We start from the raw sequence: 27,661 nt of genomic DNA on the forward strand, positions 1-27,661 counted from the left end.
TATCCCCCAACACTAGTAAAGGGAAACAAATATTTGTCGACTGGAAAAGTGTTGGAACAGATATTGGAACAGACATAGCTTCATCAAATTCAAAAAGATTGCGTGTGGAAACTGAAGCAAAATCCTTAGCAGAGAAGTTTGAAAAGTACAATATTGCTGTTTATATTCTTGTATGGGACTGTTGACTTCAAAGAATGTAGGTTGTAATCGGTGGAACAGATTGAAACACGTTTACTGAATGCTGCATAATTATTAGCCCCAGTTAAAAGTTTTGTGATGGAAGTTTGAGACGGCTAAAGCTCGGTGAAAGCAGAGGCACCAAAATTAACAGAAAATATAAGTTTTTCAAACAAAATAATCTGATGAAGCATATAAAACACAGCAAATTATTTTTCGATGAAACATGAGACAATGAAAACAATTCTAAAGGAAAGAGAAGATCATTGTTGAGACTGTCAATGTTATTGATGACACCATAATGGTGGAATTGCAGAATAGAAGTGAATCTCTAAAACAAAACTGGATTTATTTTGCATCCTTTTGCCAAGGAGCGTGGACAAAAATGCTAAAAGCCACTGCAGTAATTCTCCCTGGAGGCTAAAGACAAACATCTTTATGAAGATGACTTTGTGAGAGGAAGTTAACTTTTATTTTTGAAACTGAATGAGACTCTGTGAGATATGACAGTGTCTGTATCTTGTTGGTTGGAGAATTTGCTCCTGCACTGGCTCATTCTCAATACATCCGAACTGTGATGCATGAATCTTTTGGAAAAAAAAGAGTTGCTAGGCAATGTTTTTACGCGCTGTACAGATCATTCATAATGCTCAATTAAAATGACCTGTCAAAGGACCTGACCATTCAAAATGCATTACAACATAGTTTCCATTTCTTTATAGATCATGAAGTGCATAAAAAAATAAACCCGGGGGGGACAGGGGGACCTCCTCGTAAACCTGCTTCTGGGCCTGGCTAAGGAGACAATTAACAGATCCGGGCAGTGGGCTTTCGAAGGGTTCATCTGAGCTGACTGTCCCTCTACCATGGCTACATTTGTGGTCGGGTGGCCTTTGAGAGGGGCACCGGGGGAGGGGGGGGGTGCATCATCACCCACAGTAATGACATTTTGCTTTAGTTAGCTAAGTTTCATTTGACGTTTAGTTTCAGAGTCCCACCAGGGGCTATCATTCCCGTCATTTTTGTTTAGTTAAAAGAGTATAAAATAAAATGAAAAGGTAAGTGCATTTACATTATTCATACAAACGTGTTTCTACAAGTGAAAAAACAGTGATTAATTTGCGTGTTTTTGTGGCTTTCACCTTCAGGTTCTGGGGGTTGGGGAGATGGGGATGGGGTGAAGACTCCAGAAAGGTGAGCACAGCGCCCCACTAACTGTAAGTCCACCTCTGGCACAACAGGAGACTGAATCTCTGAATTTTAAAAAAATGTTATTCTTTTCTCAGAGTTACAAAGCCAATGCTTGGAGTGGACTGGGCAAACCTTCATCCACCTCCTTGCTGCCTCCTAAATCCAACTGAATCCAATTCACAGTCCCCACAAGAGAAGCAAACAAGATCCAAGTTGACAAGGTAAGGCATTACTCCCCATCTTGGACTTGATCTGGCGCTTGATCTTAGCCAAAAGACTGAGAAGTGATCTAAATTAATGCTTCAGGCACATAAATTAAAAAACTTAGGGTAGTTTCCTTTACTTGTCTGTGGGGTTTTAGAAACGCCAACTCCTTTACCTAATTGCTCCCATCCAATCCCAGGGGGAGGAGGTCTTATGGTGCAGTGGATTATTGTCTCTGCCTCTGAGCCAGAGGCTCCGGGTTCGAGTCCCTCCCAGAAACTGATGGCCAAGGAATGTGTGTTCATAACGCGGTCAAACAGGGTGAGTGTCAACCTGTAAATTCTTCCAAATACACCAATGGCTGGCGGTAAGAGCAGGAGAGGTCAGCCATGCTCGACGTGGAGTGGCAACCCTCAAGCTATAAGCCGCTAGCGACAGACTAGCAAACTGTTCCAGGAATTACTAGCTGTGGGAGCAGACAAAAGTATGCCTTAATGCAGCACTAGGCGTGGGAAGAGAATAGAAGAAGAATCATAAGGAAGATGAGTGATCTGTCAAAGCATCGATTGGATTCAGGATCACAGAGGACAGTCCAGTCTGGGTTCCGACAGGATAGTCATGATGTGGAGATGCCGGCGTTGGACTGGGATAAACACAGTAATATGCCCTGTTTGTGAACAGAATTCCCACTCACCTGAAGAAGAGGCTTAAGGCTCCGAAAGCTTGTGTGGCTTTTGCTACCAAATAAACCTGTTGGACTTTAACCTGTGTTCCTACAGGATAAACATTAAAATAGAACCTGTATGAGGAAAAGGAGGAAGTAGATTTCTACTCACAGCTGGCAGTGATGGTATACATGATGTGGAGATGCCGGCGTTGGACTGGGGTAAACACAGTAAAAAGTTTAACAACACCAGGTTAAAGTCCAACAGGTTTATTTGGTAGCAAAAGCCACACAAGCTTTCGGAGCTGCAAGCCCCTTCTTCAGGTGAGTGTTCACAAACAGAGCATATAAATACACAAACTCAATTTACATGAATAATGGTTGGAATGCGAATACTTACAACTAATAAAGTCTTTAAGAAACAAAACAGCATGAGTGGAGAGAGCATCAAGACAGGCTAAAAAGATGTGTATTGTCTCCAGACAAGACAGCCAGTGAAACTCTGTGGGGGTTACAAATAGTGGGACAGTGATGATATAGTCAGAGCATCTGGGGGAGCTAGACTCTCCCACACTTTAATAGGGAATTCTACTAACAAGAAAAATAAATGAGATTGCCAACAGCAATCACCTGACGTCAACAAAATAACATCCATCTCCTGTTTGCCAAAGAACGTGTTAACATAAAAACAATGAAAAGTCACAACAACATTACATAAAAATAAAAGTGCAGCGAGAAACCCGCCCATTAACAACACTTACAGCAATGACAAATCCTTTACTAACAGGCTGCTGTGTGAGAGGAACATGACATGTCACAAGGTGTTGAGAAGAAAGGTCTACTAAGAATTAGGACATTTTATGTGGCCCATTCCCCAAAACCTCAATACAATCTTTAATCCTTAATCCAATTTTATTATTCTTCAAGTTTGATTTTTATTGCTGTGTGAATAGCTATAGTTGCAAATCCCATTCTTGTATCTAACGTACAGAGCGGTTATAAAAGTAAAATATAGCAGATGCTGAAAATCTGGAAAATGCTGGATAAACTCAACAGGTCTGGCAGCGTCTGTGGAGAGAAAAACAGAGTTAACGTTTCCAGTCCAGGTGAATCTTCTTCAGGGATTATGGCTGGGATTTTATGGCCCCACTCATCCCGAAACCATAAAAACCTGTCCGAGGTCAACCGACCTTGCCATGGTCTGCCCGGTTCCAATTCTTGTGCCGGGCGGGACGGTAAAATTCCAGCCTACTTCTCTGTTTCTTTCTCCACAGAAGCTGCCAGAACTGCTGAGTTTTTCCAACATTTTCTGTGTTTGTTACAGTAGATATTGTCCTATGTGCGTTTAGCAGCATACATATTGCTTGCACCTAGCCAACCTCACAATGACTCACTACACCTGCAAGTATACCTACTGTGGTGAACCATCGTTGGTTCCCACTGTGGGAATGTTCTAATGTTGTTGTTGGGTTGTTCTAATGTTGTTGTTGGGCTAGGGTGGGATTGATATACCTGTGGTTGTTACTGTTGTGGCACATCCCAGTCGGGCTCCGCCTCCTGGGAGAGGTATAAGACCCCCTGCTCGGGCGGGACCCCTTCAGTCTGGGATAGTGTGTTAAAGTTCTGATAGTTCCATTGTTAGTTAATAAAAGCCTTCTTTTACCGAAGCTTTGTGCCTCGTGTCCAATTGATGCGCATCACCTACTAACTCTAAACCATCCAATTATACCTAACCATATCTCACAACTATCAACTCACTCTTCCCATTGAACCCAGGAATGCATATCAACTCACACTCTCACCCACTCAAACTCACACACACACACACAGATTCAAACTCATGCGCACTCTTACGCATACACATACACTCACACCCACTCACTCGCACACATGTCCTCACAGCCCTCACTCGCATATATCACTCACTCAAATCCTTTCACCCACATTGATCCCAGCCTCTTGTTGTGTTTAAGATGTGGAGAGTGGCAGATTGCAGGGCTGCTCCTGGGGTATCAGCTGGTATCTACAGGAACAGTCAGTCAAGTTGGAGTTAATGCATAGAGTTGTGATCCATAGATAGCCGTGTGCAGGTAAGCACAGACCTTGACAAACACTTCACCCTGGGCTGAACATTCTCTGTTTCCTGGGCATGATGATGTTCATTTATAAGCTGCGACTTCACATCGTTTCTCTGTAACAATCGGACCTTGCTGTTGGCCACGGGTACAAAGCTGCTGAGTGCTCGGCACACCGAATCTTCACTCAATTTGAACATTTGCCTGAAGAAAAAGAAAGATACTGATTACAATTGCCTTCTCGTGTCCATGCATTTCCCATGGACACTCTCCCCATGTGCAATCCCCCACCATGTGGCGCTGCCCCCACCATGTACGCACTTTCCCCTGTATATTCCTCTCACATGTAAACTCCTTCCCCCAGTTCATTCATTCCCAGTGTACACTCATTTCCACATATACTGCTTCTCATGTACCATCCTCATGTACTTATATACCTCTGTGTACATTCATTCCATGTGCACTCTTCCTCGTTAAAGTCTTGGTCTAAATATGGATGTAAGAGATGTGTTTGAGAGGTGGGATGAGAATGATAGTCCTTGACGTTAAGGCAGCTTTAGGAATCTTGAACAAAACTGAAGACAATGGAGGAAAATAAAAAAAATAAAATCTCTCCAGTAGCTGGAGTCCCCCCCAATACAAAGAAAGATGGTTGTTGTTGTTGGAGGTCAACCATCTCCGTCCCTGGACATCGCTGCAGGAGCTCCTCAAGGTAGTGTCTGAGGTCGATCATGCATTTTCATCAATGACATTACCTCCATCATCAGGTTAGAATGGGCTGTTCACTGCTGATTGCACAGGGTTCAGTTCTAATCACAATCACTGAGAAGCTGAAACACTCAATGCTCCCATGCAGCACGACAGGGACAGTATTCAGTCTGTGCTGTTAATACCCGCCATTCACTTCACTCAGGCTCCAGGCAAGAAAAAATTCAAGCATATCCCCCAGACACTCAACAGCATTATCATCACTGAATATTCACCATTAGTCTATTAGTATTCTGGGATGCCGCATTTGACCTCTCCATATTCCTTTGCTAACTCTGTGTTCTCACAAATTGAATTTGGCCACAGTACACTCTGTTCCTTTATTACATTCATTGATATAGATCGTAAATAGCTGAGACCCCAGCATCAATCCCTGTGGCATTCCACTAGTTACAGTTTGACAACTTGAAAATTACTTATTAATCCTAACCCCCTTGTGGTGAACCATTGTTGGTTCCCACTAGGTAGTGCTGAGCCATGGTCTGGCCAGTACTATGAGTCTGTAGATATGTTACTGTTGGGGTTAGGGTTGGGCTGTTCTACCTGTTAATATAGTCCTTATGGTACACCCCAGTCGGCTCCGCCTCCTGGGAGAGGTATAAAGGTCACTGCTCTGCCTGGTGACCCTTTAGTCTGGGATCGTATACTGTATATGGTAGTTCTGTTATTGTTGGCAATAAAAGCCTTTATTTCCCGAGTACATCCGGCCTCTCGTGTGTTATATCGCGCATCAATTTTATTGCCAACAAGTAAATTCTTTTTTTTTGAAAAAAAAACGACAAAAGAAAACATGGAGCAAATGCTTAAACCCAAACGGCTTACGTTGGACCCACGTGCGGCGGGAGCATCGAACACTTTCGACCACTGGTTGAAGTGTTTCCAAGATTACCTCGACGCCTCCACAGCGGTCCACAACGACGCCGACAGACTCCGGGTCCTCCACGCGAGGGTAAGCGACGCTGTATACCTAGCGATCCGTGGGGCCACCGACTACAAAGGGGCCCTCGAGCTTCTCAAGAAGCGATACAACAAACCGCCGAATGAGATCCATGCTCGATACCTTCTAGCCACTCGACAGCGGCAGCCCGGCGAAACGACGGAACAGTACGCGTGCGAGCTTCAGCAGCGAGCAAGAGCCTGCAACTGCAAGTCAGTGTCGGTAGACCAGTACATGAGCGACTTAGTTCGAGATGCGTTCGTGGCGGGAATCGGCTCGTCGTACATCCGCCTTCGGCTGTTGGAGCAAGGTAACCTCGATCTCACTTAAACCATAGAGTTAGCTGACGCTCTAGAAACGGCCTCCAAAAGTCTGGCGATGTACCCCGACGACCGCGTGGAGACAGCGTGGCAGGGGCAGTCGCAGACTCCGCTTCATTCAGCGGGACCGAAAAACTGCGCGATTGCGTTCCCAGCCTCGGACCTGACAACGGCAGCAGCTCCAGGTGGCCCGCGGTGTTACTTCTGTGGGGGGGGTGAAACACCCTCGGCAGCGATGTCCAGCTAAAGCGGTGTTGTGCTCCGTCTGCGGCAAGAAGGGGCATTATTCCAAAGTATGCCGGTCCAAACTTCCATCCAAGAACAGCAGTGCGGCGTGTGACTCCCCGGAGCCGGCCTCCTTGTCTTCTGCATCTTCAAGGTCTTCTACCACGTGCGATTCCAGGACGTCGCCATTCCGAACGAGGGAGTCGCAAGACACGTGCGACCTGCAGGGGCCGCAGGTTTTGGCGCCATCGTCCACGTGCGACCTATGGGGGCAGCCATTTTGGTCGGCACCGACCGCGAATGACCAGCAGGGGTCGTCATCAACCATCTCAGCTGCCTGCAGTTGCGCCCATGAACCAACGGTGGCATCGATCATCCTGGACCAGGCCAAGCCTCACAGACTCGACAAGTCCATGATGGACATACAGGTAAACAAACGCCCGATTTATTGTTTGTTTGACAGCGGGAGCACGGAGAGCTTCATTCACCCAGACACTGTGAAGCGGTGTGGTCTCCAGATTCGGACTGTCAAGCAGACAATTTCGATGGCATCAAGGTCCCGGTCTGTCACCATGCTAGGGAGTTGCGTGGTCAATCTGACGGCGCAGGGCACGGTTTACGAGAACTTCAGGCTCCTTGTGTTACCGCACCTTTGCGCGCCAATACTCCTAGGACTAGATTTTATGGTCCACCTGAAGAGTGTAACCCTGCAGTACGATGGGCCACTCCCTCCGCTTTCAGTGGGAGACCCGCAGCCTCTAAATTGCCCAACGCGCTCCACATGTAGTCTCTCAACGCTTAGGATTACCACACCCTCCCTATTCCAGAATCTCGTGCCAGGCTGCAAACCCATCGCAACAAAGAGCAGGCGTTACAGCGCTGAAGATCGGATCTTCATTCGATCTGAAGTTCAGCGGCTCCTCAAGGAAGGGATCATCCAACCTAGCGCTAGTCCTTGGAGAGCGCAAGTCGTGGTGGTTAAGAATGGGAACAAACCCCGGATGGTCATAGACTATAGTCAGACCATTAACAGATACACGCAGCTGGATGCGTATCCCCTCCCGCGCATATCTGACATGGTCAATCAGATTGCGCAGTACCGGATGTTCTCCACCATCGACTTAAAATCTGCTTACCACCAGCTCCCCATTCGCCCAGAGGACCGACAATACACGGCCTTTGAGGCGGATGGTCGCCTGTACCATTTTGTAAGGGTTCCTTTTGGTGTCACCAATGGGGTCTCGGTCTTCCAGCGTGCTATGGACCGAATGGTGGACCAGAACGGATTGCGGGCTACCTTCCCGTACCTGGATAACGTCACCATCTGCGGCCATGACCAGCAGGACCACGATGCCAACCTTCTTAGATTCTTACGCACTGCATCTCGCCTGAATCTGACCTACAACAGGGAGAAGTGTGTATTTCGCATGCGCCGCCTAGCTATCCTCGGATACGTGGTGGAAAACGGGGTCCTTGGCCCTGATCCAGACCGTATGCGTCCTCTCCTCGAACTTCCCCTGCCCACTAGCGTCAAAGCACTGAGAAAATGTTTAGGCTTCTTCTCATACTATGCACAGTGGGTTCCCAATTATGCGGACAAAGCCCGTCCGCTCATCAAGTCTACCTCTTTTCCCCTAGCAACAGAGGCTCGCTTAGCCTTTGCAAGAATAAAAGCCGACATCGCGAAAGCCACGATGCACGCTATCGATGAGTCCATCCCCTTCCAGGTGGAGAGTGATGCATCTGATTTCGCCCTGGCCGCCACACTTAACCAGGCGGGCAGGCCCGTCGCCTTTTTCTCTCGCACCCTCCAAGGCCCTGAAATTCGACATTCGGCGGTGGAAAAGGAGGCCCAGGCCATTGTGGAGGCCGTTCGGCATTGGCACCATTACTTGGCGGGAAAACGGTTCACTCTGCTCACGGACCAGCGGTCCGTGGCGTTCATGTTCAACAACATGTTACGGGGTAAGATCAAGAATGATAAGATCTTGAGGTGGAGAATCGAACTCTCCACCTACAATTATGATATCATGTATCGTCCAGGGAAGCTCAACGAGCCCTCGGATGCCCTGTCGCGTGGAACATGTGCTAGTATGCAGGAGAATCGATTGCAGGCTCTCCACAATGACCTCTGCCATCCGGGGGTCACTCGGCTCTTCCACTTCATAAAAGCCCGGAATCTACCCTACTCGGTGGAGGATGTCAGGTCCATAACCAGAAGCTGCCGGGTATGCGCGGAATGCAAACCGCACTTCTACCGACCTGACAGGGCACACCTCGTTAAGGCCACTCGTCCCTTCGAAAGACTGAGTGTGGACTTTAAGGGCCCCCTTCCCTCGACAGATCGGAACGTGTACTTCCTCAATGTGGTTGATGAATACTCACGATTCCCTTTTGTCATTCCCTGTTCTGATATGACCGCTGCCACGGTTATCAAGGCATTTCGTGATCTTTTCATCCTGTTCGGTTACCCCTGTTATATCCACAGCGATAGGGGCTCGTCGTTCATGAGTGATGACTTGAGGCAATACCTGCTCTCATATGGGATTGCCTCTAGTAGAACCACGAGCTACAACCCAAGGGGTAACGGACAGGTCGAACGAGAGAATGCTACAGTCTGGAAGGCTGTCTTACTGGCGTTGAGGTCTAAAGGTCTTCCAGTCTCCCGTTGGCAAGAGGTACTCCCTGATGCGCTCCACTCCATACGCTCACTCCTGTGTACGGCAACCAACGCTACTCCTCATGAGAGAATGTTTTCATTCCCTAGGAAGTCTTCCTCTGGAACCTCATTACCATCTTGGTTGACGTACTCAGGACCCGTCCTCCTGCAGCAGCATGTTAGGACCCGCAAGTCCGACCCTTTGGTTGAACAGGTCCATCTCCTCCACGCCAACCCTCAGTATGCCTACGTGGCATATCCTGACGGGCGAGAGGACACGGTCTCGATTCAAGATCTGGCGCCAGCAGGGGGCTTGGAAACCCCTGTCGCTCCCACACCTCCTGTTAGGGACCCCCCAACCATTATTTCCCCTCCTGACACGGCGCGGGCAGTATCGGGACCACCACTTAACCCTCTTACTCCCGTGTACAGCTTGCCTGAGTCCAGGAGATGGTCGCCACTTCAAGGCGTGCCCGAGTTCAGCGGATTGTCACCACCTCGTGGTCTACCGGCCCGTGAGGAACTGGAGGAGTCGCTGGACACCGCCTTGGAGAGAAGGTCACCGCGATTGCCTGAACTGGTGTCATCGCCGGTGTTGAGGAGGTCGCAGCGACGGTGCGGTCCCCCAAACCGTTTGAACTTATAGACAGATGAACAATTGTTCTGTGTTTTGTACCCCGCTGGCCTTTGTTTTTAAAGGAGGGGTGAATGTGGTGAACCATTGTTGGTTACCACCAGGAGCGCTGAGCCATGGTCTGGCCAGTACTATGAGTCTGTAGATATGTTACTGTTGGGGTTAGGGTTGGGCTGTTCTACCTGTTAATATAGTCCTTATGGTACACCTCAGTCTGCTCCGCCTCCTGGGAGAGGTATAAAGGTCACTGCTCTGCCTGGTGACCCTTTAGTCTGGGATCGTATACTGTATATGGTAGCTCTGTTATTGTTGGCAATAAAAGCCTTTATTTCCCGAGTACATCCAGCCTCTCGTGTGTTATATCGCGCATCACCCCTGTATCCTGTTAATTAACCAATTCTCCTACCCACGCTAATATCATCAGCTCCTTAGTAACCTTTTATGTGGCCCCTTATCAAAAGTGTTTTGGAAATCCCTTTGTCCACTCGACTTGTTCCATCCTCAAAGAACTCCAGTAAAATTAACCAACACCATTTCCTTTTCATAAAACCATGTTGACTTTGCCTGATTGGTTGTATTATAGTTTTCCAAACGTCCTGCTGCTATTTCCCTCATAATGGATTGCAGCATTTTTCCAATGACTGGTGTCAGGGTAACCGGCCTGTAATTTCCTGCTTTCTGTCTCCCTTCTTTCTTGAATTGAGAAGTTACATCTGCCAGTTCTCTAACCCTGGGACCTCTGCAGAATCTGGGGAATTGGGGAAGATTATAACCAATGCATCCACTATCTCTGCAGCCACTTCTTTCAGATCTGAGGATACAGGCTTTCAGGTCCAGGGGAACTGCCAGCCTTTAGTCCCATTAGCTTTCCTGATAGTTTTTTCTTCAATGATTGTTTTAAATTCCTCCCTCCATAGTACCCTTAATTATCCACTTTTGCCTGGATGTTTTTTGTGTGTCCTACTGTCAAAATCCCTGCTATTTCTTTATTAATTCCCGAGTTTGATCCCCCAAAGGATCAATATTTCCTTTAGCTACTCCCTTCCTTTTTATTTATTTATAGAAGCTCTGACAGACTGTTTTTATATTTCTTGTTGGTTTCCTCTCATACAACTCATTTCTCGCATTTTGTTTCATCATCATTTGCTGGATTCTAAAATGTTTCCAAACTTCTGAACTGACGCTGATCCTCTGAGCATTGTATACCTTTCCTTTCAATTTGACACCATCATTTACTCCCTTAGTTGGTTGTAGATGTTGCATCCTTCTTGTTATTCAATTTCCGAACTGGGATGGGGCGGGGGATGGATTCTCTGGCCTCCCCGAGGCATCTTTCTTACAGCAAGAGACAGCGCAGCATTTGTCGGCTCCTGGTCCCGCCGCTGTCAATGGGATTTCCCAATGACTGCACCCCATGCTGCCAGGAAACCTGTGGTAAGAGTGCTCCATCGGCGGGAGCAGAAGATCTTGCCGGCATGAACAGTCAGAGAATTCCAGACCAAGATTTTACCATTTTCATTCTAAGTGCTGAATCTGGGCGCAATTCGGATCCGATTTGCAAACCTGCTCTCAGGCGCCCCCGTACGCACTTAGCCTGAAAAAAAAAATCGCGGGTCTGAATTGCGCTGTGGGCGGGGCTTAGCACGCCTGAAATGATTGGAGCTCTGAACTGCGCATGCGCAGTGAGGAAAAAAAAATTGAAAATCGCGCCGCTGTCACATCGCTCCCGGGCCGCAAAAAGCAGATAAAGCACCCCAGGAGCGATGGACCCCACAGATATCACCCCCACCCCCACAACATAACTTTCCCCCTTATCCACCCAGCAACCCCCCCCACCCCACCCCCGCTACCTCGACCGATCGCGACCCTCTGCCCCCTTTCCTCCCCACCGATCGCCCGCAGAGTGGCAGGCGGACTCCCCTGCCCTGCCCCCCACCCCCCCCAATCCCCCCCTGTCCCCACCAGAGATCCATCTGGCCTCCCCCCCAGTATATTTCACATACTCACAGCCGAGTACTTTGACAGTTTCACTAATTAAATGCACGTGCACTATTCTAGCTGTGGAATCCCTTCTCTCTGCTGCCTGTCCTTGCAAAATCCACCGAGGTACATATCCAGGCCTTTATTGAAGTTGTGTAATGAAACATTTCGGTGCGTGTACAAATAACCGTTGCTTGATTCAACAACCTTTGGAATTGTGTTTAGCAACAGCCAGCTTGCAGTAAATTCTAAGAGCTACATTTCCAAGTTTAGAAGATACTTTGGGAAATGGTAATAAGATCATTTCTACTTCTTCTGAACTTGCGGGTATAGGGGAAAAAAAACAACATTCATGGCAAGTGAAATATAATCTAAGTAGCATTTAATACAGGAATGATCAGAATTAGAAATGTGATGGGATAGAATTAACTCCTCCCCCCGCAACCAGAGAATGATCGGACCTCCACCCCCTCCTCCCCCATCAGACAATGATCTGGCCTCACCACCCCCACCAGACAACAATCGGTCCCCCCTACACCCCCTCTCCCCCCCCACCAGACAACAATCTGACCTCCGGTATCCCTGACGACAGCACCTGCAAAAGATGCATTCAGCTGCAGCTGCTAGCAAAGCGTGATAGGGAACTGGAGAAGGAGCTTGATGACCTCCATCTAATTCGGGAGAATGAGAAGTATATAGACAGTAGCTTTAGGGAGATAGTTACACCTAAGCAGCAGAGCACAGGAAATTGGGTTACTGTAAGGAGAGGAATGGCAGTGTGAAAGGACAGGCAGAGCAGGGTTCCCCTGTGGCCATACCCCTCCACACCAGGTATACTGAATTGGATACTGTTGTGGGAGATGCTTTACCTGGGACAAGCTGCGACAGCCGGAACTCTGATACTGAGTCTGGTTCTACAGCGCAAAAGGGTGGGATGAAGAAGAGGAGAGCAGTAGTGATAGGGGACTCAATGGTCAGAGGTACAGACAGGAGGTTCTGTGGTCGGGACAGAGACTCCCGCATGGTTTGTTGCCTCCCAGGTGCCAAGGTCAGCGATGTCTCTGATCGCGTGCACAGCGTTCTAAAGTGGGAAGGTGATCAGCCAGATGTCGTGGTACACATCGGTACAAATGACGTGGGAAGGAAGAGTGAGGAGGTCTTAAAGAATGAATACAAAGAGTTTGGAAGGAAGTTAAAAAGCAGGACCCCGAGGGTAGTAATCTCAGGATTGCTACCTGAGCCACATGCCAGTGAGGGCAGGAGTAGGATGCTTGGGCGGATGAACACGTGGCTGAGGAACTGGTGCAGGGGGCAGGGTTTCCAATTCTTGGATCATTTGGACCTCTTCTGGGGCAGGTGGGACCTGTACAAGAGAGACGGGTTACACCTAAACTACAAGGGGACCAATATACTTGCAGGGAGATTTGCTCGTGTTATTGGGGAGCGTTTAAACTAGATTTGCAGGGGGATGGGAACCAGAGTGCCAGTGCAGATAGTGGAGCAGGGGTAAAAAGACGGGTTAGTTCAAGCAAAATCACAAATGGAAGGGTTGAGTGTGGTGGAAATAATCTTTTGAGGTGTGTCTATTTCAATGCCAGGAGTATTGTGGGGAAGGCAGATGAGCTGAAAGCGTGGATAGACACATGGAAATATGACATTATAGCCATTAGTGAAACTTGGCTACAGGAGGGGCAGGACTGGCAGCTCAATGTTCCAGGGTTCCAATGTTTCAGGCGGGATAGAGGCAGAGAGATAAAAGGTGGCGGGGGTGGCATTGTTGGTCAGGGAAAATGTTACAGCGGTACTCAGGCAGGATAGATTAGGGAGCTTGTCCACAGAGGCCCTATGGGTGGAGCTGAGAAACAGGAAAGGTATGACCACGTTAATGGGGTTGTATTATAGACCACCCAATAGTCAGCGAGAATTGGAGGAGCAAATCAGCGGAGATATAGCTGACAACTGCAAGAAACACAAAGTTGTGATAGTAGGGGATTTTAATTTTCCACATATAGATTGGGACTCGCATACTGTTAAAGGTTTAGACGGGGTAGAGTTTGTAAAATGTGTTCAGGAGAATTTTCTACATCAGTATATAGAGGTGCCAACTAGAGAGGATGTGATATTGGATCTCCTATTGGGAAATGAGTTAGGGCAGGTGATGGATGTGAGTGTGAGGGAACACTTTGGATCCAGTGATCATAATGCCATTAGTTTCAACCTGATCATGGATAAGGATAGATCTGGTCCTTGGGTTGAAGTTTTGAACTGGAAAAAGGCCAAATTTGATGAAATGAGAAGGGATCTGGGAAGTATGGATTGGCACAGGCTGTTCTCTGGTAAGGATGTAAATGGAAAGTGGGAGGCCTTCAAAGGAGAAATTTTGAGAGTGCAGAGTTTGTATGTTCCTGTCAGGATTAAAGGCAAAGTAAATAGGAATAAGGAACCTTGGTTCTCGAGGGAGATTGTAACACTGATTAAGAGGAAGAGAGAGTTGTATGAAATGTACAGGCAGCAAGGAACAGATCAGATGCTCGAGGAGTATAAAAAGTGCAAGAAGCTACTTAAGAGGGAAATCAGGAGGGCTAAAAGAAGACATGAGGTTGCTTTGGCAGACAGAGTGAAGGAAAATCCAAAGAGCTTCCATAGGTATGTTAGGAGCAAAAGGATAGTGAGGGATAAAATTGGTCCTCTTGAAGACCAGAGTGGTAGACTGTGTATGGAACCAAAAGAGATGGGGGAGATACTAAATGGTTTTTTTGCATCCGTATTTACTGAAGAAATGGGCATGGAGTCTACGGAAATAGGGCAAACAGGTAGGGAGGTCATGGAACCTTTACAGATTAAAGGGGAGGAGGTGCTCGCTGTCTTGAGGCAAATCAGAGTGGATAAATCCCCAGGACCAGACAGGGTATTCCCACGGACCTTGAGGGAAGTTAGTGTTGAACTTGCAGGGGCCCTGGCAGACATATTTAAAATGTCAGTATTCACGGGGGAGGTGCCGGATGATTGGAGGGTGGCTCATGTTGTTCCGTTGTTTAAAAAGGTTCCAAAAGAAATCCGGGAAATTATAGGCCAGCAAGTTTGACGTCGGTGGTGGGCAAGTTATTGGAAAGTGTGATAAGGGATAGGATCTACAAATATTTAGGTAGACAGGGACTTATTAGGGAGAGTCAACATGGCTTTGTGCGTGGTAGGTCATGTTTGACCAATCTATTAGAGTTTTTCGAGGAGGTTACCAGGAAAGTGGATGAAGGGAAGGCGGTGGATGTTGGCTACCTGGATTTCAGCAAGGCCTTTGACAAGGTCCCTCATGGGAGGTTAGTTAGGAAGGTTCAGTCGCTAGGTATACATGGGGAGGTAGTAAATTGGATTAGACACTGGCTCAATGGAAGAAGCCAGAGAGTGGTTGTGGAGGATTGCTTCTCTGAGTGGAGGCCTGTGACTAGTGGTGTGCTGCAGGGATCGGTGTTGGGTCCATTGTTGTTTGTCATCTATATCAATGATCTGGATGATAATGTGGTAAATTGGATCAGCAAGTTTGCTGATGATACAAAGATTGGAGGTGTAGTGGAGAGTGAGGAAGGTTTTCAACGCTTGCAGAGGGATTTGGACCAACTAGAAAAATGGGCTGAAAAATGGCAAATGGAATTTAACGCAGACAAGTGTGAGATATTGCACTTTGGAAGGACAAACCAAAGTAGAACGTACAGGGTAAATGGTAGGACTCTGAAGAGTGCAGTTGAACAGAGGGATCTGGGAATACAGGTACAGAATTCCCTAAAAGTGACGTCACAGGTGGATAGGGTCGTAAAGAGTGCCTTTGGTACATTGGCCTTTATAAATCTGAGTATCGAGTATAAAAGTTGGAGTGTTATGGTAAGGTTATATAAGGCATTGGTGAGGCCGAATTTGGAGTATTGTGTACAGTTTTGGTCACCTAGTTACAGGAAGGATGTAAATAAGGTTGAAAGAGTGCAGAGAAGGTTCACAAGGATGTTGCCGGGACTTGAGAAGCTGAGTTACAGAGAGAGATTGAATAGGTTGGGACTTTATTCCCTGGAGCGTAGAAGATTGAGGGGAGATTTGATAGAGGTGTATAAGATTTTGATGGGTATAGATAGAGTGAATGCAAGCAGGCTTTTTCCACTGAGGCAAGGGGAGAAAAAAACCAGAGGGCATGGGTTAAGGGTGAAAGGAGAAAAGTTTAAAGGGAATATTAGGGGGGGCTTCTTCACGCAGAGAGTGGTGGGAGTGTGGAATGAGCTGCTGGATAAAGTGGTAAATGCGTTTAAGAAAAACTTGGACAGGTTCATGGATGAGAGGGGTGTGGAGGGATATGGTCCAAGTGCAGGTCAGTGGGACTAGGCAAAAAATGGTTCAGCACAGACAAGAAGGGCCAAAAGGCCTGTTTCTGAGCTGTAATTTTCTATGGTTCTATGGTTCTGCCTTCCCCATCTCCCCCCACAACCAGACAATGATCTGGCCTCCCCCCCCGCCCCCATCCACCAGAGATACATCTGACCCGCCTCCTCCTCCTCCTCACCGCCCCCCCCCCTCCCCCCACCTTCCCCCACACCCCCATCTAGCAGAAAATGATCAGGCCTCCCTTCTCCCAACCCCCCCCCACCAGAGAATAATCTGACCCCCCCCCCCCCCGCCCCCAGCCCCCCCCCCCCCACCCCCAGCCCCCCCCCCCCCCCGCCCCCAGCCCCCCCCCCCCCCGCCCCCAGCCCCCCCCCCCCCTGCCCCCAGCCCCCCCCCCCCCCCCCCCGCCCCCAGCCCCCCCCCCCCCCCCCCCCCCCCGCCCCCCACCGATCTGAGTTAGAGAGCCGCTGGAAGCTCTGGATTTACCTCTTCAGAAGCTGGCGGGCCTGAAACAGACCTTTGCCGAGCAAATCTGATTCGCGCCTAATCTGGACACGCGATCGCGATGGTAAAGGGGAAATGCTGATAAAGTTGGGCGGGCAGTTCATTAATTCAATTTAAACACATGACCATTTTCGGGCCTTGGTAAAGTGGGCATCTTGGCCTCACGTCCGACTTTACCATGTTTTCATGCCCGAAAAAAGGCGCGATGCAACGGTAAAATCGGGCCCCAGGTTAATAATTATCTCTCAGTTCCATTAGCTTCAACTTTACCTTATGAGGGACTTTATCAACTGTCTTCTGGATGTCCGCACACCTTCCATGTCAGTCGATAAGTTCACCTTTGACACTTCAAAAAAATCCCACCAGAATTGGGAATCGATAAATGTAAAAGTGAACTGCTGGCATGGATGTGGTGGTTGCCATCTTTGTGGTCTGGCATATAGTTGCACAATGTGGACATGTCTCAACTCCCACGCATTTCCACAAAGCCTGCTTCATCCCCTGCACCCCATTATAAGGTACCGGGAAATAACACATTCATTTGTGGGGTGAAAAATTGAAGCTGTTTACTAATGCGAGTATAGCGTGCCACAGTGGCTGGGGGTTTGCCGAAATAATGTAGAAGCAAGATTTTGGATCATAAAAAATGGGGTAGTCTTATACAAGCAGGTTCACTTATTGGTCATGCTTGACAGTAAATAACATCCATTCACCTGTTCACCTGCTTTAGTCATCTCTTCAAAAATTTCAATCAACTTTATCACACATGAAGCTACACTTTAGAAATCTATACTGGCTCTCTCTGGTCAACTGAAAATTTACAAGATGTTCAGTCACTACATCTTTAATAATTCCCACAACAGACGTTAGAATTCCCCGAGTTTCCTTCTACTACCTTTCTTAATTAGCACAATGACGTACATGATTTTCCAATCCAAAGGAACAGTTCCTGAATTTACTTCCTGTAAATCCCTTGGATGAAAACCATCTTTCCCCTGGGATTTGTTACTCCCCACTGCTATTTTCTTCATTACTGTGAATTTATGTTAATTATTGTGAGTCTCAATCCTGGATTTAAAATTAGTTTCTTTGGTGTGTGGTATAATTAATTCTCTATCTGCACTGTAAATAGTAAAGTGTACTCCCTCTCATGGACACCGCTGCTTGTGTACACTTGACAAATATGTTATTTAAATATGTTATTTAAATTGTCTATGACAATTTCTACCAATTCCGCCTTTTGGCTGGGATCAGGTGTAGTGTGGATTGGATGCCGCACTTGGTTGAGGTCATTGGGTTGCACTGAAGCTTCATATGAAGCAATTTTTAAAAGCAGCATCTCGGCCTTTTGGCTTAGATGCAAATGAGATCAAGCCTTGGAGGAGGAAACCTCCCCCTCCTCCAACCAGCTTGGCTCATGTAGATCAGGCCCAGGACAGGGTGATTTGGTCGCTCGCCCTGTCTTGTCAGCCTGGATCGGAAATGTCTCAACTTGTTGAGACTCTGAATTGGATTTGATTTGATTGAATTGGAAAAGTACAAAAAAAAAATTTCTACCAATTGATTCACCACTGCTCAGTGCCTGTAGTGGAGATAGGCTGCAGTTGATCTCTCCTCCAGCGAAGTCTCCAATGCTGTGAATGATTCCTCCTCTCTGTCCCCATCCAACCCGCTGTCTTTGTAGCATTTGTTGGAATGGACAAAATTTGAGGGGTACATAAATTGAAATCTGTCATGAGTAACCATGACCATGTACAGTTTGTTTGATTGGCTTAGGGAATGAATTCCCAAATCTCTTTCAGCCTTTCCTGGCATTAGTGTTATTCATGTACAATACGGATATCACAGAAACCTGCAACAGGCAGGGAGAACACGGATGGGACTGGGAGGCCTTTTTGTGTTTAATATGAAATGGTGTTTAATGTCTTGTCCAAAACTTGTTCCCGAAACACTGTTTACACGGAAGGTCTAACAAAAGACAGCTATGTTGGTTTGGGCAACATTTCAAGAATGGGAACCACTGGAGGATCCTCAACACAGAGATGCTTAGGACAAGAATCTGAGGAAGATGAAGGAAGACATATTTGGAAAGGTCAGGGGGTATCTGTCACAGAGAGGGCGACAGGTGACTGAGGCAGATGGGCTAGTTCAGAACCAATGACAGTGGAGTGAGGTCGCCCGTGCTGTTGTTGCTGCTGAGCTAATGGACAGGAATTTAGAAGCAGTTGTGTGAGGAGGGGCACGTGAGGTCAGCTCACCAAAGCCATCTCACGAATGGGCAACTGGCCTTCGGAATAATGTAAAGTTGCAGCTCTGCGACCACTCAATATACTGAAGTGTGGAAAGCTGAGTGAACAGCAGGCTTTCGAAAGGACTGTCCAACAGCCGCCTTTCACTGTGGAGCAGAGTGAGAACTTTCAATGTGGAGCTCCATTAGAGATGATATCCAGGGTAGCTGCTGTTGAGTGTGGAAATTAACAAAACGAGAGAGATCACTCTCTCCAAATGCTACTTACCCATCCTCCAGCCTCAGTTATCCCTTTCTGCAGCTTGGTATTGATGAAGCTCGCCATGGCTGTCTTAATCTCATTAACGAGAGCCGGCATCTTCTGAGCAACATACGTTCCCAATGAAGCAGTGACCTTCAGTAGATTCAGCTCAATAGAAAGGTTTCCATTGGCCCTCTCTTTGCAGATTTGATTCACCGTATCAGAAAAGAGTTCACATGCCTTAACAGAGAGAGAGGAGAAAAATCACTGAACAGCCTCCCAGAAATCCTATCCTCTTCTTTTAGCTCCATTCACTTCCTGTGCGCCATCCCCAACCTTATCCAGAACCCATATAGACTTCCAATGTAAACTGGATTAGCCCCACACCAGGAGGGGACCCGGCACACCTCATTCAGTTTACTGACTTCCTGCCCTTACAACCAGTTGTGATTTTATCGGAAATCCCATTGTTAGTTTCTCCCACCCTAGCACCAATTTCTCTGGGAAGAGGAGAGCAAAGGTTGTACCTCAGAGTGGTGGAGCCCCAGCACAGCTGGGTTCCGGCCCTTTCATAGTCCCTTGTCCCTGAGTTTGTGGCAGCAAGTGTGGTGGATTTCTGGGCCATGCTGCCATGTACAGAGTGTCTCACCAGAACAATTCCTGTCAGAGTGTTGTGAGGGAGAACTGGCCAACTTATCAAAACCGTCAACCTAGCCTAACAGTAAAGAGGTCAGTTCCCAGTTAATAGGGTGCATGGTTCCGGTTTCTGACAACTTTATCTATGAGTTGACTTTATTAATTGTGAATTAAATTTGTTAACATTTGAATCAGTGCCACATGAGTGTTAAACAAATGCCCGAGGCTCATTTGGGCACATTCACTTTGGGTATAAGAACATAAGGAATAGGAACAAGAGTAGGCCATTCAGCCCTTTGAGGCCACTCTGCTATTCAATGAGATCATGGCTGATTTTCCATTTTCCTGCACTATCCCCCATGTCTCTTGATGTTTTTAATATGTACAAATCTATCGAACTGGTGGTATAGTAGTTATATTGCTGGATTAGTCATCAGGAGTATCTGAATTCAAATTTCACCAAGAATTTAAAAAGTAACGAATTCACTGCTGGATTTTAAGGGAAGGAACTGCGTAGGTTTTACCCAGTCACAGCATCATCATCTTAGGGGCAGCTATCAATAGAATAAATCCCAACAACACCCACATCTGAAGAATGAATAAAACCAAGCTTTAGAAAAGAGAATCAGAGCTATGTTTTTTCATTGTGTTTGGGACCTCTTCACAATGTTATAAAAGCACAATCATTTTGAGAGGCTTTTCACACCTTCAGTTTTGTGAAGCACTTTACAGCCAATTCAATACTTTCAAAATGAGGCTATTTCTGTAATGTAGGGAAATGCAACAACTGACTTTCCACAGTTCATGCATAACAGCAATAATATAATCTGTTTTACTGATGTTGCTCAAGGGATAGACATTGGCCAGGATACGGGGGGATCTCTCTGCCCTTCTTCACGTTGTGCCAGTGAGTTGCGATGGCAAACAGCGTTTTACTTTAATATTACATCCCAAGGTCAGCCCCTCTGACAGTGGAACACTGCGCTGGAGTTACTTTGATACCAATCAAAGCCCATTGAGTGGATTCTGAACTCCCAACCTTCTGGTTCAGAGGCTGAGTGCTAACACTGGGCCAAAACTGGCACCAACAGGGGAGGTGGCCTTAACCTTGTTCTGACCTTTGCAAAAACACTTCAAGAGTGACTTTTCACACATTCTCAGTCATACTTTGAGAGACAGCAGAACATTTTGTACACAGCAAAATCTCAGAAAATAACAACGAGGTAAGTGAGCAGTTAATTTGGTGGAAGGATGAAAGTGCTAGGGACCTGGGTTCGATTCCTGGCTTGGGTCACTGTCTGTGTGGAGTTTGCACGTTCTCCTCGTGTTTGCGTGGGTTTCCTCCGGGTGCTCCGGTTTCCTCCCACAGTCCAAAAATGTGCGGGTTAGGTTGATTGGCCGTGCTAAAAATTGCCCTTAGTGTCCTGAGATGCGTGGGTTAGAGGGATTAGTGGGTAAATATGTAGGGATATGGGGGTAGGGCCTGGGTGGGATTGTGGTCGGTGCAGACTCAATGGGCCGAATGGCTTCTTTCTGTACTGTAGGGTTTCTATGTCTATTTCTATGTCACAGTGGTTAGCACTGCTGCCTCACAGTGCCAGGGACCTGGGTTCGATTCCCGGCTTGAGTCACTGTCTGTGTGGAGTTTGCACATTCTCCCCGTGTCTGCGTGGGTTTCCTCCGGGTGCTCCGGTTTCCTCCCACAGTCCAAAGATGTGCGGGTTAGGTGGATTGGCCATGGTAAATTGCCCCTTAGTATCTGGGGACTAGCTAGGGTAAATGCATGGGGTTATGGGGATAGAGCCTGGGTGCGATTGTGGTCAGTGCAGACTCGATGGACTGAATGGCCTCCTTCTGCACTGTAGGGATTCTATGATTCTATTACTATATTTCACCATCGTCACCCCGTCCAGCAGCACCTACTGATTCACAGGAGCTGCTAACTTGGCCGATGGAACAGTTCCTCCACATACTGTTACCTGAGCAATCGCTTGCTGAGCTGCCACTCTCTGGAAGTCTCTTGTGAAGGAATCCAAATGCTCCTGGTTTATCAGATCGCCAAGCTGGCGCAGACGTTGACCCACAGCCCTGAGAGCTTCACTATCTACAGAACAAAATCAAATCAGCACACGTTACAAACTGGGAGGAGAAATAACGCTTCATATCAGTGGTGGAAGCGCGACCAGAAATAATGGGACCTCTTGCCTTTTTAAACTACTCTCTGTCTGAAGTATCATCTTTAACAATCCTTGCAGCTTTCATTGTTTCCTAACAATTTCCCCTCTGGGTAGGCCTACTAAATTCAGTGAAAATATCCAGTAAAAATATCTAGTAAATCTACCCAGTGAATATACCCAGTGAATATCTCCAATATCATACCCAGTGAAAATACCCAGTAAATATACCCAAGGCACACAGCAGCCTAAATGTTACTATCTGTGATGAGAGGAATGCAGCATGACCTCGCTCCCACCTATCTTGGAGTGACCCTTGACTGCTCTTTAGCTTAGTATCAGTTCCTCTGAAAGAAAAGACTAAGACACAAGTGAACATTACGCACAAGCTGACTGGCATAGGCTGCGGTGCAAAAACCACTATCCTTCGTACTTCAGCCACAGGCCCTGCTGCTCTCCTCAGCTGCTGAGTACTGTGCACCAGTATAAACATCCAGTCTAAACATCAAACTCACTGACGCACAATATCACTCTGTAATGAGGATCACGTTGGGAACTCTGAGATCAACTCCAGTTCAGTAGTTACCAATCCTGTTAAACATCACCCATTCGCAGGAAGCAGAGACACAGAGAGAAATAGCACGTATCAGCAGCAAGTTGTACCGCCCCATCCATAGAGTCCTCAGACCCCTCAGCTATACGAAGCCCCCTCTGGACCCGGAGGAACATCCTCCCAAATAAACGTCTTGGCCTAGATTTTCATCACTGGGAACTGTGAAAATTCCCAGCTCGGCCCACTTGCTTTGGGAGAAAGTGTTTGCAAAGGTAGGATCTCCATTGCTCGGGGAGCAGGGGGCTGCAGCGAGACCAGCTGACCATGAAGGAATGCTGAGGAAGGCACAGAGGATGCAGGGTGCTGAGATGGCCTGTTCAAATGGCCCACCTCACTGCTGTGGGACTTCATCCCAGACAGAAAGGCCCTCCAGCCCTTACCCTTCACACCACTCCACCATACTCCATCCATGCTACATCATTCCTCCATGCCAAGCTCTGCCCCCATGGCCACTCATGCCCCAATCAAACCCTGACCAAACGATTGAGAAAAGGTTTCAGGAAGACATCCTGGAGTTACACTTGCTCTCCAACAGGGCATTGGATTGGTTAGGGGACTTGACAGTAAAACTGTGAAGACAATGCCCACTCCTGAAGCCATGTGAAATAAAGAAAAAGATTGTGTATTGTCGTTGCGCCATCAAACTGCGTCGCTTCACATTGATGCAACTTCTGGTCTGGTCAGCCCCAATTTCTCTGCATTAGAAGGAACCGTGATTTCAAAAAACTCTGAAGCAGAGTCCTCAAGAAAGAATATCCAAACCAAAAGATTTTTGTTTTGCAAGGAGGAAGTTGAAACCTGGGCTTCAGTGCAGCAAGGGCCCAGCTCCTGACTGTAAGCTGATTTTAATTCTGGAGGCCTTGGTTTTACACTGCCTGAGATAGGGCGGCCATTTTAAAATCTGTGACGGACAGAGGCATTGAAAGTCAAGTTTCTTGTTCCATGGCTTGTTTGGGTGAACAATACAGGTTGCAGCACTCGCTCTTCAGGAACCTGACTTGGCAATCTTCTGATTCACTCGGGAGCCCCCAAATCTGGCTAAACGCTGCAGCAGGCGAGGTCGCGAGGTCATGTTCAAGTCAGTGAAAGAGCCCAGCACCAAGGCGCCAATCATCTAAAGCCCCCACCATTCAAATACTTTAGGGATGTCTCAAAACATGTCCGGAGAGATCACACCTTTTCACCAACTCGTGGGCACCAACCAAAATGGGAGAAGGAGTTATAATATATCTTAAAGGGATTTTAGTCACTAAAAGGAAGTGGTCCAGTTTTTGTTTCCACTTTGGCCTAAAGCAGACTCAGGAACACAGCCCAGATGCTGATTTCCTCCAGCTTTCTGTTTGTGTACATACGCTCTCATGTGCTTCAAATTAATAAATGAACCCACAGCGGGTTCACACAATCCAGGCACCACACACGCACACATACTCTTGGGAGAGGTGAGATCAAGGTGGAAGAGAGAACTAGCGCAGAAACCTCTGACCAACTGATCCAGCTGTGCTGGCAGCACCAGCCCACATCTGGTAGATAGCGTATTGAACTTAACAGGTTAACAGCCTTACCAGAATCCATTGAACAGAAATGGAAGCAAATCATGACCAAAACTGAGACTGGTGAATATTATCTCATTTCAATTTATTCAATATTTCTTTTATATTTATAGAGTTATTTTGCTTTGCAAGTTATTCCTATTAAGAATGCACAATGCTGCACTTGTTTCATACAGAATTTAACTTGTACATTGTTTTTTCTGGATTAGAAATGTCTGAAGGAACCTAACTCTGGCGCTAACATTGATGAATATGCTTCACTTAAAGTTGTTTCACCGAAAGTTGAGATTTTCAGGGATAACTTTAAATGAGGACTTGCTGTATTTCCAGTGAATCTTTTATGATGTTACTAATTAATCATGCCTGATTGCACAATACAAGGTCTAAATTAGTTTTATCTCGAATTGGTTTCGCAATATATGGTTCCAGGAAACTATGAACGATTCTCTGAAAAGGCCAAGCAAACACCCAGATGTACAGAAACTGCAAATCGACATCGGCCCAGACACCAGTCAACCCAGTAAAGTCCTCTTCAATAACATCTGGGGCTTGTGTTACTATTTGGAGAGCCGTCCCACACACTAGCCAACGGACAGCCTGACATGGACAACTCATAGAACCAGACAATTCCCAGACACCATCATTACCATTCCTGGATATGCCTTGTCCCACCGACAAGACGGAGCCAGCAGAGGTGGCGGCACAGTGGTATCCAGTCAGAAGGGTGTTGCCCTAGGAGCCCTCAACACTGACTCCAGACCCCATGAAGTCTCAAGGCACATGGGCAAGGAAACCTCCTGCTGATTACCACGAACCATCCCCCTCAGCTGATGAATCAATGCTCCTCCGTGCTGAACACCACTTGGGGTCAGAACTTACTCTGATTGGGGTCTTCAATATCCATCATTAAGAGTGGCTTGGTAACATCATTACTGACTGTGGTGGTCAAGTCCTGATGGACATATCAACCAGACTGGGCTTGTGGAAGTTGTTGAGGGAATCACCAAAAGGGTTAAACCTACGTGAACTTTCCTTTAACAAACTGCCTGTCACAGATGTATCTGTCCATGACCGTATTAAAGTTTATTTATTAGTCACAAATAAGACACTGCAATGAAGTTACTGTGAAATTCCCCTAGTCACCACACTCCGGCACCTGTTCTGGTCAATGCACCTAACTAGCACGTCTTTTAAACCAGAGCACCCGGAGGAAACCCATGCAGACACGAGGAGAATGTGCAAACTCCACACAGACAGTGACCCAAGCCGGGTATCGAACCCGGGTCCCTGGCGCTGTGAGGCAGCAGTACTAACCACTGTGCCATCGTGCTGCCCTGCCACTGTAGGAGTGACCACTGCACAGTCCTTGTGGAGACAAAGTCCCGTTGAGGAATCCTCCATTGTGTTGTGTGACACGATCACCATTCTAAATGGAATAGATTAAGACCAGGGTTGGGATTCTCCCCAAAAAAGTTTAAGTGCCGAATTTGCGTAAAAACTGGAGTAAATCCCGCTGGTTTTTACAGTGGGATTTTCAAAATGAATCTCCCACACTCTGAGCATCACAGAGAAATTCACACTGAAAATCTGTTGGGGGCGGCGCCTATTCGGCAGCATAGCGTTGAGTGGGCCACTGCGCAGGCGTCGATCTGTTAGTGCCGAGATCAGCCCATGCACTCCCAATCACTGGTTAGCCCCACGATTCTGCATCGCTGGCCATGCGATTCCCCCCCCCGCCCCCCCCCCCCCCCCGCCCCCGCACCCCCACGGCCCGATCGCTGGACTCCTGGGCATCTCCAGGCCAGCTCTGATGTCGCGCCAGCCCTGATCTCCCCGACCATCACCCCTGCAATCCTGACCCCCCCGACCCCGATTAGCCGCTTCCTTCCCTCTGCCACTGATCCCAACTGCAGAGTGGCAGCAGGACCCCCCCACCCCCACTAATCTCCCCCTGTAGACCCCACAATAGGCCCTGCCCTCTTTGGCTCCACCCCCTGGCAATGCCCGGTGGGCAGTGCCATGGAGCCCCCTGGGGTTTGCCTCTTGGGCAGTGCCAGGGGCCCAGGCTGGCCTAACCCGAATGCACGCAACACGAGCCCCAGGCCCCAGCGGCAACCCCCGACCTGAGGACCCCCAGACCGCAGGAGCCGACAAAACGCCTGCACCAATGTAAGCCCCCCCACCACATCCAGCATGGCAGCGGCTGACATGCACCCAGGGGGTAGGCAGTATTCACCGCCTCACTCTCCTACACTGCTCCTGCACCTAAACCACACTGTTAAAGAGCAGTGCTGATAGGCACTGGCGAGACGTCACAATGGAGAGGTGGGAAGTATCCGGGAGGAGGGAGTAAGTTGGGTGCTGAACTCACTAATGATATGGAAATCCGGTCAATCTCATGCTAATAATCTTTGTGCCCTTTCACACCACTCGAGGAGGGCCGGGAAGATAGCGGATTTTTCTCTTTGCAAGCTTTATCCCAGTTCACCGTGCGGGAGTGATGAGGTGGTAAGATCATGTCCAAGGCATTTGTGACTATTTGAGTACCAAGTGAAAAATCTATCTAAGATCCACACTCTCACTAAGGTCAAGTCTTTAGATGTTTCAAAACCAGCATTCTAATGAGCAATAATGGCTGTAATTTTCTGTCTGTTTCCACTGATGGCGAACCCCTGCCGCAGGGTTTTTGGGGCCGGAGGGTGTGAACAATGGAAAATCCCATTGACAGCAGCGGGAGCAGAATATCCCGCTGCCAGCCAATAGCAGGCTGCCCCCGCTGCCCCCTGGGAGGGGTGTGTGGATAATAGACTGACAGTCAGATTGCTGCATTTACTCATATCAATGTCCACAATACGGGGCAGTGGGTCTTCTGCGAGAATTGACCCAGCTGGTGAGCTGATCCAATGGGACATGTTACACAGGGTTTTGTGAGTGGGCACTGGCTGATTAACCTGGACCTCAGTGTTTTCCACAGTCAAAAAGCTACCCAATTGGCTGGGTGCACATTGGAGAAACTTGCAGGGAGGAAGGGACAGATCTGGCAGGAATAAGGAGCATTGGCCGTTGACCATCTAGCTTTCTCCACCGCACTCCTGCATTCTGCACCATCCAAACCTAACCACCCTGGTAGCTCTGGTCTCCCCAGCATCAAGTGCTAGCACGTGGCTGTTTGAAGCTGGTCTTGACTGTACTACATCCTACCTTCTACAGGATCCTCACTGCAGCGAAAGCCGATGTCAGGATCATCATCATCTTGCAGCAGAAAGTTCACCAGATACTCTGTTTGTCCCTCAAACAGCTTTTGTGTTGCCATTTTAGAAGCAGGAAGCTGCAGAGTGAAATGACTGGTGAATAGCTATACCTTTTATAGCTCACCCTTTTCAGAGTTGCTGCTCTGTGGTTGGAGCAGCCGTTCTCTGCTCCTCCTCCCCTGTATTGCGAGTAATTGTTTTCTTTCACTTTCAGTCGGCAGAGGCATGCCAATAGGCAGGCAGGA

General features: G+C 47.6%; 2 protein-coding genes across 3 annotated transcripts in view; one reads left to right on the plus strand and one right to left on the minus strand.

Annotated features, from left to right (window-relative positions):
- LOC144511943 (sodium-coupled monocarboxylate transporter 1-like) overlaps positions 1 to 27,661 on the plus strand; it is a 673,058-nt gene that overhangs the window by 49,041 nt on the left and 596,356 nt on the right. The gene's annotated exons all lie outside the window — the stretch shown is intronic.
- LOC144511934 (uncharacterized) lies at positions 265 to 27,585 on the minus strand. 2 transcript variants are annotated; one of them, XR_013500931.1, is made up of 5 exons: positions 27,367 to 27,513; positions 21,808 to 21,932; positions 19,220 to 19,432; positions 3,938 to 4,515; positions 265 to 3,647 (listed from the first exon to the last, which is right to left on the minus strand). XR_013500931.1 is itself a non-coding variant. In XM_078242412.1 (4 exons), the coding sequence occupies exons 1-4, from the start codon at positions 27,476 to 27,478 to the stop codon at positions 4,495 to 4,497; spliced, it is 471 nt and encodes a 156-aa protein (XP_078098538.1). In that variant the 5' UTR covers positions 27,479 to 27,585; the 3' UTR covers positions 265 to 4,494. The 2 variants fall into 2 exon arrangements, 1 of the variants encoding a protein (XP_078098538.1); XM_078242412.1 differs by having other exon boundaries at positions 265 to 4,515; positions 27,367 to 27,585.

Source organism: Mustelus asterias, chromosome 25, assembly GCF_964213995.1.
Source record: "Mustelus asterias chromosome 25, sMusAst1.hap1.1, whole genome shotgun sequence".
Taxonomy (NCBI): Eukaryota; Metazoa; Chordata; class Chondrichthyes; order Carcharhiniformes; family Triakidae; genus Mustelus; species Mustelus asterias.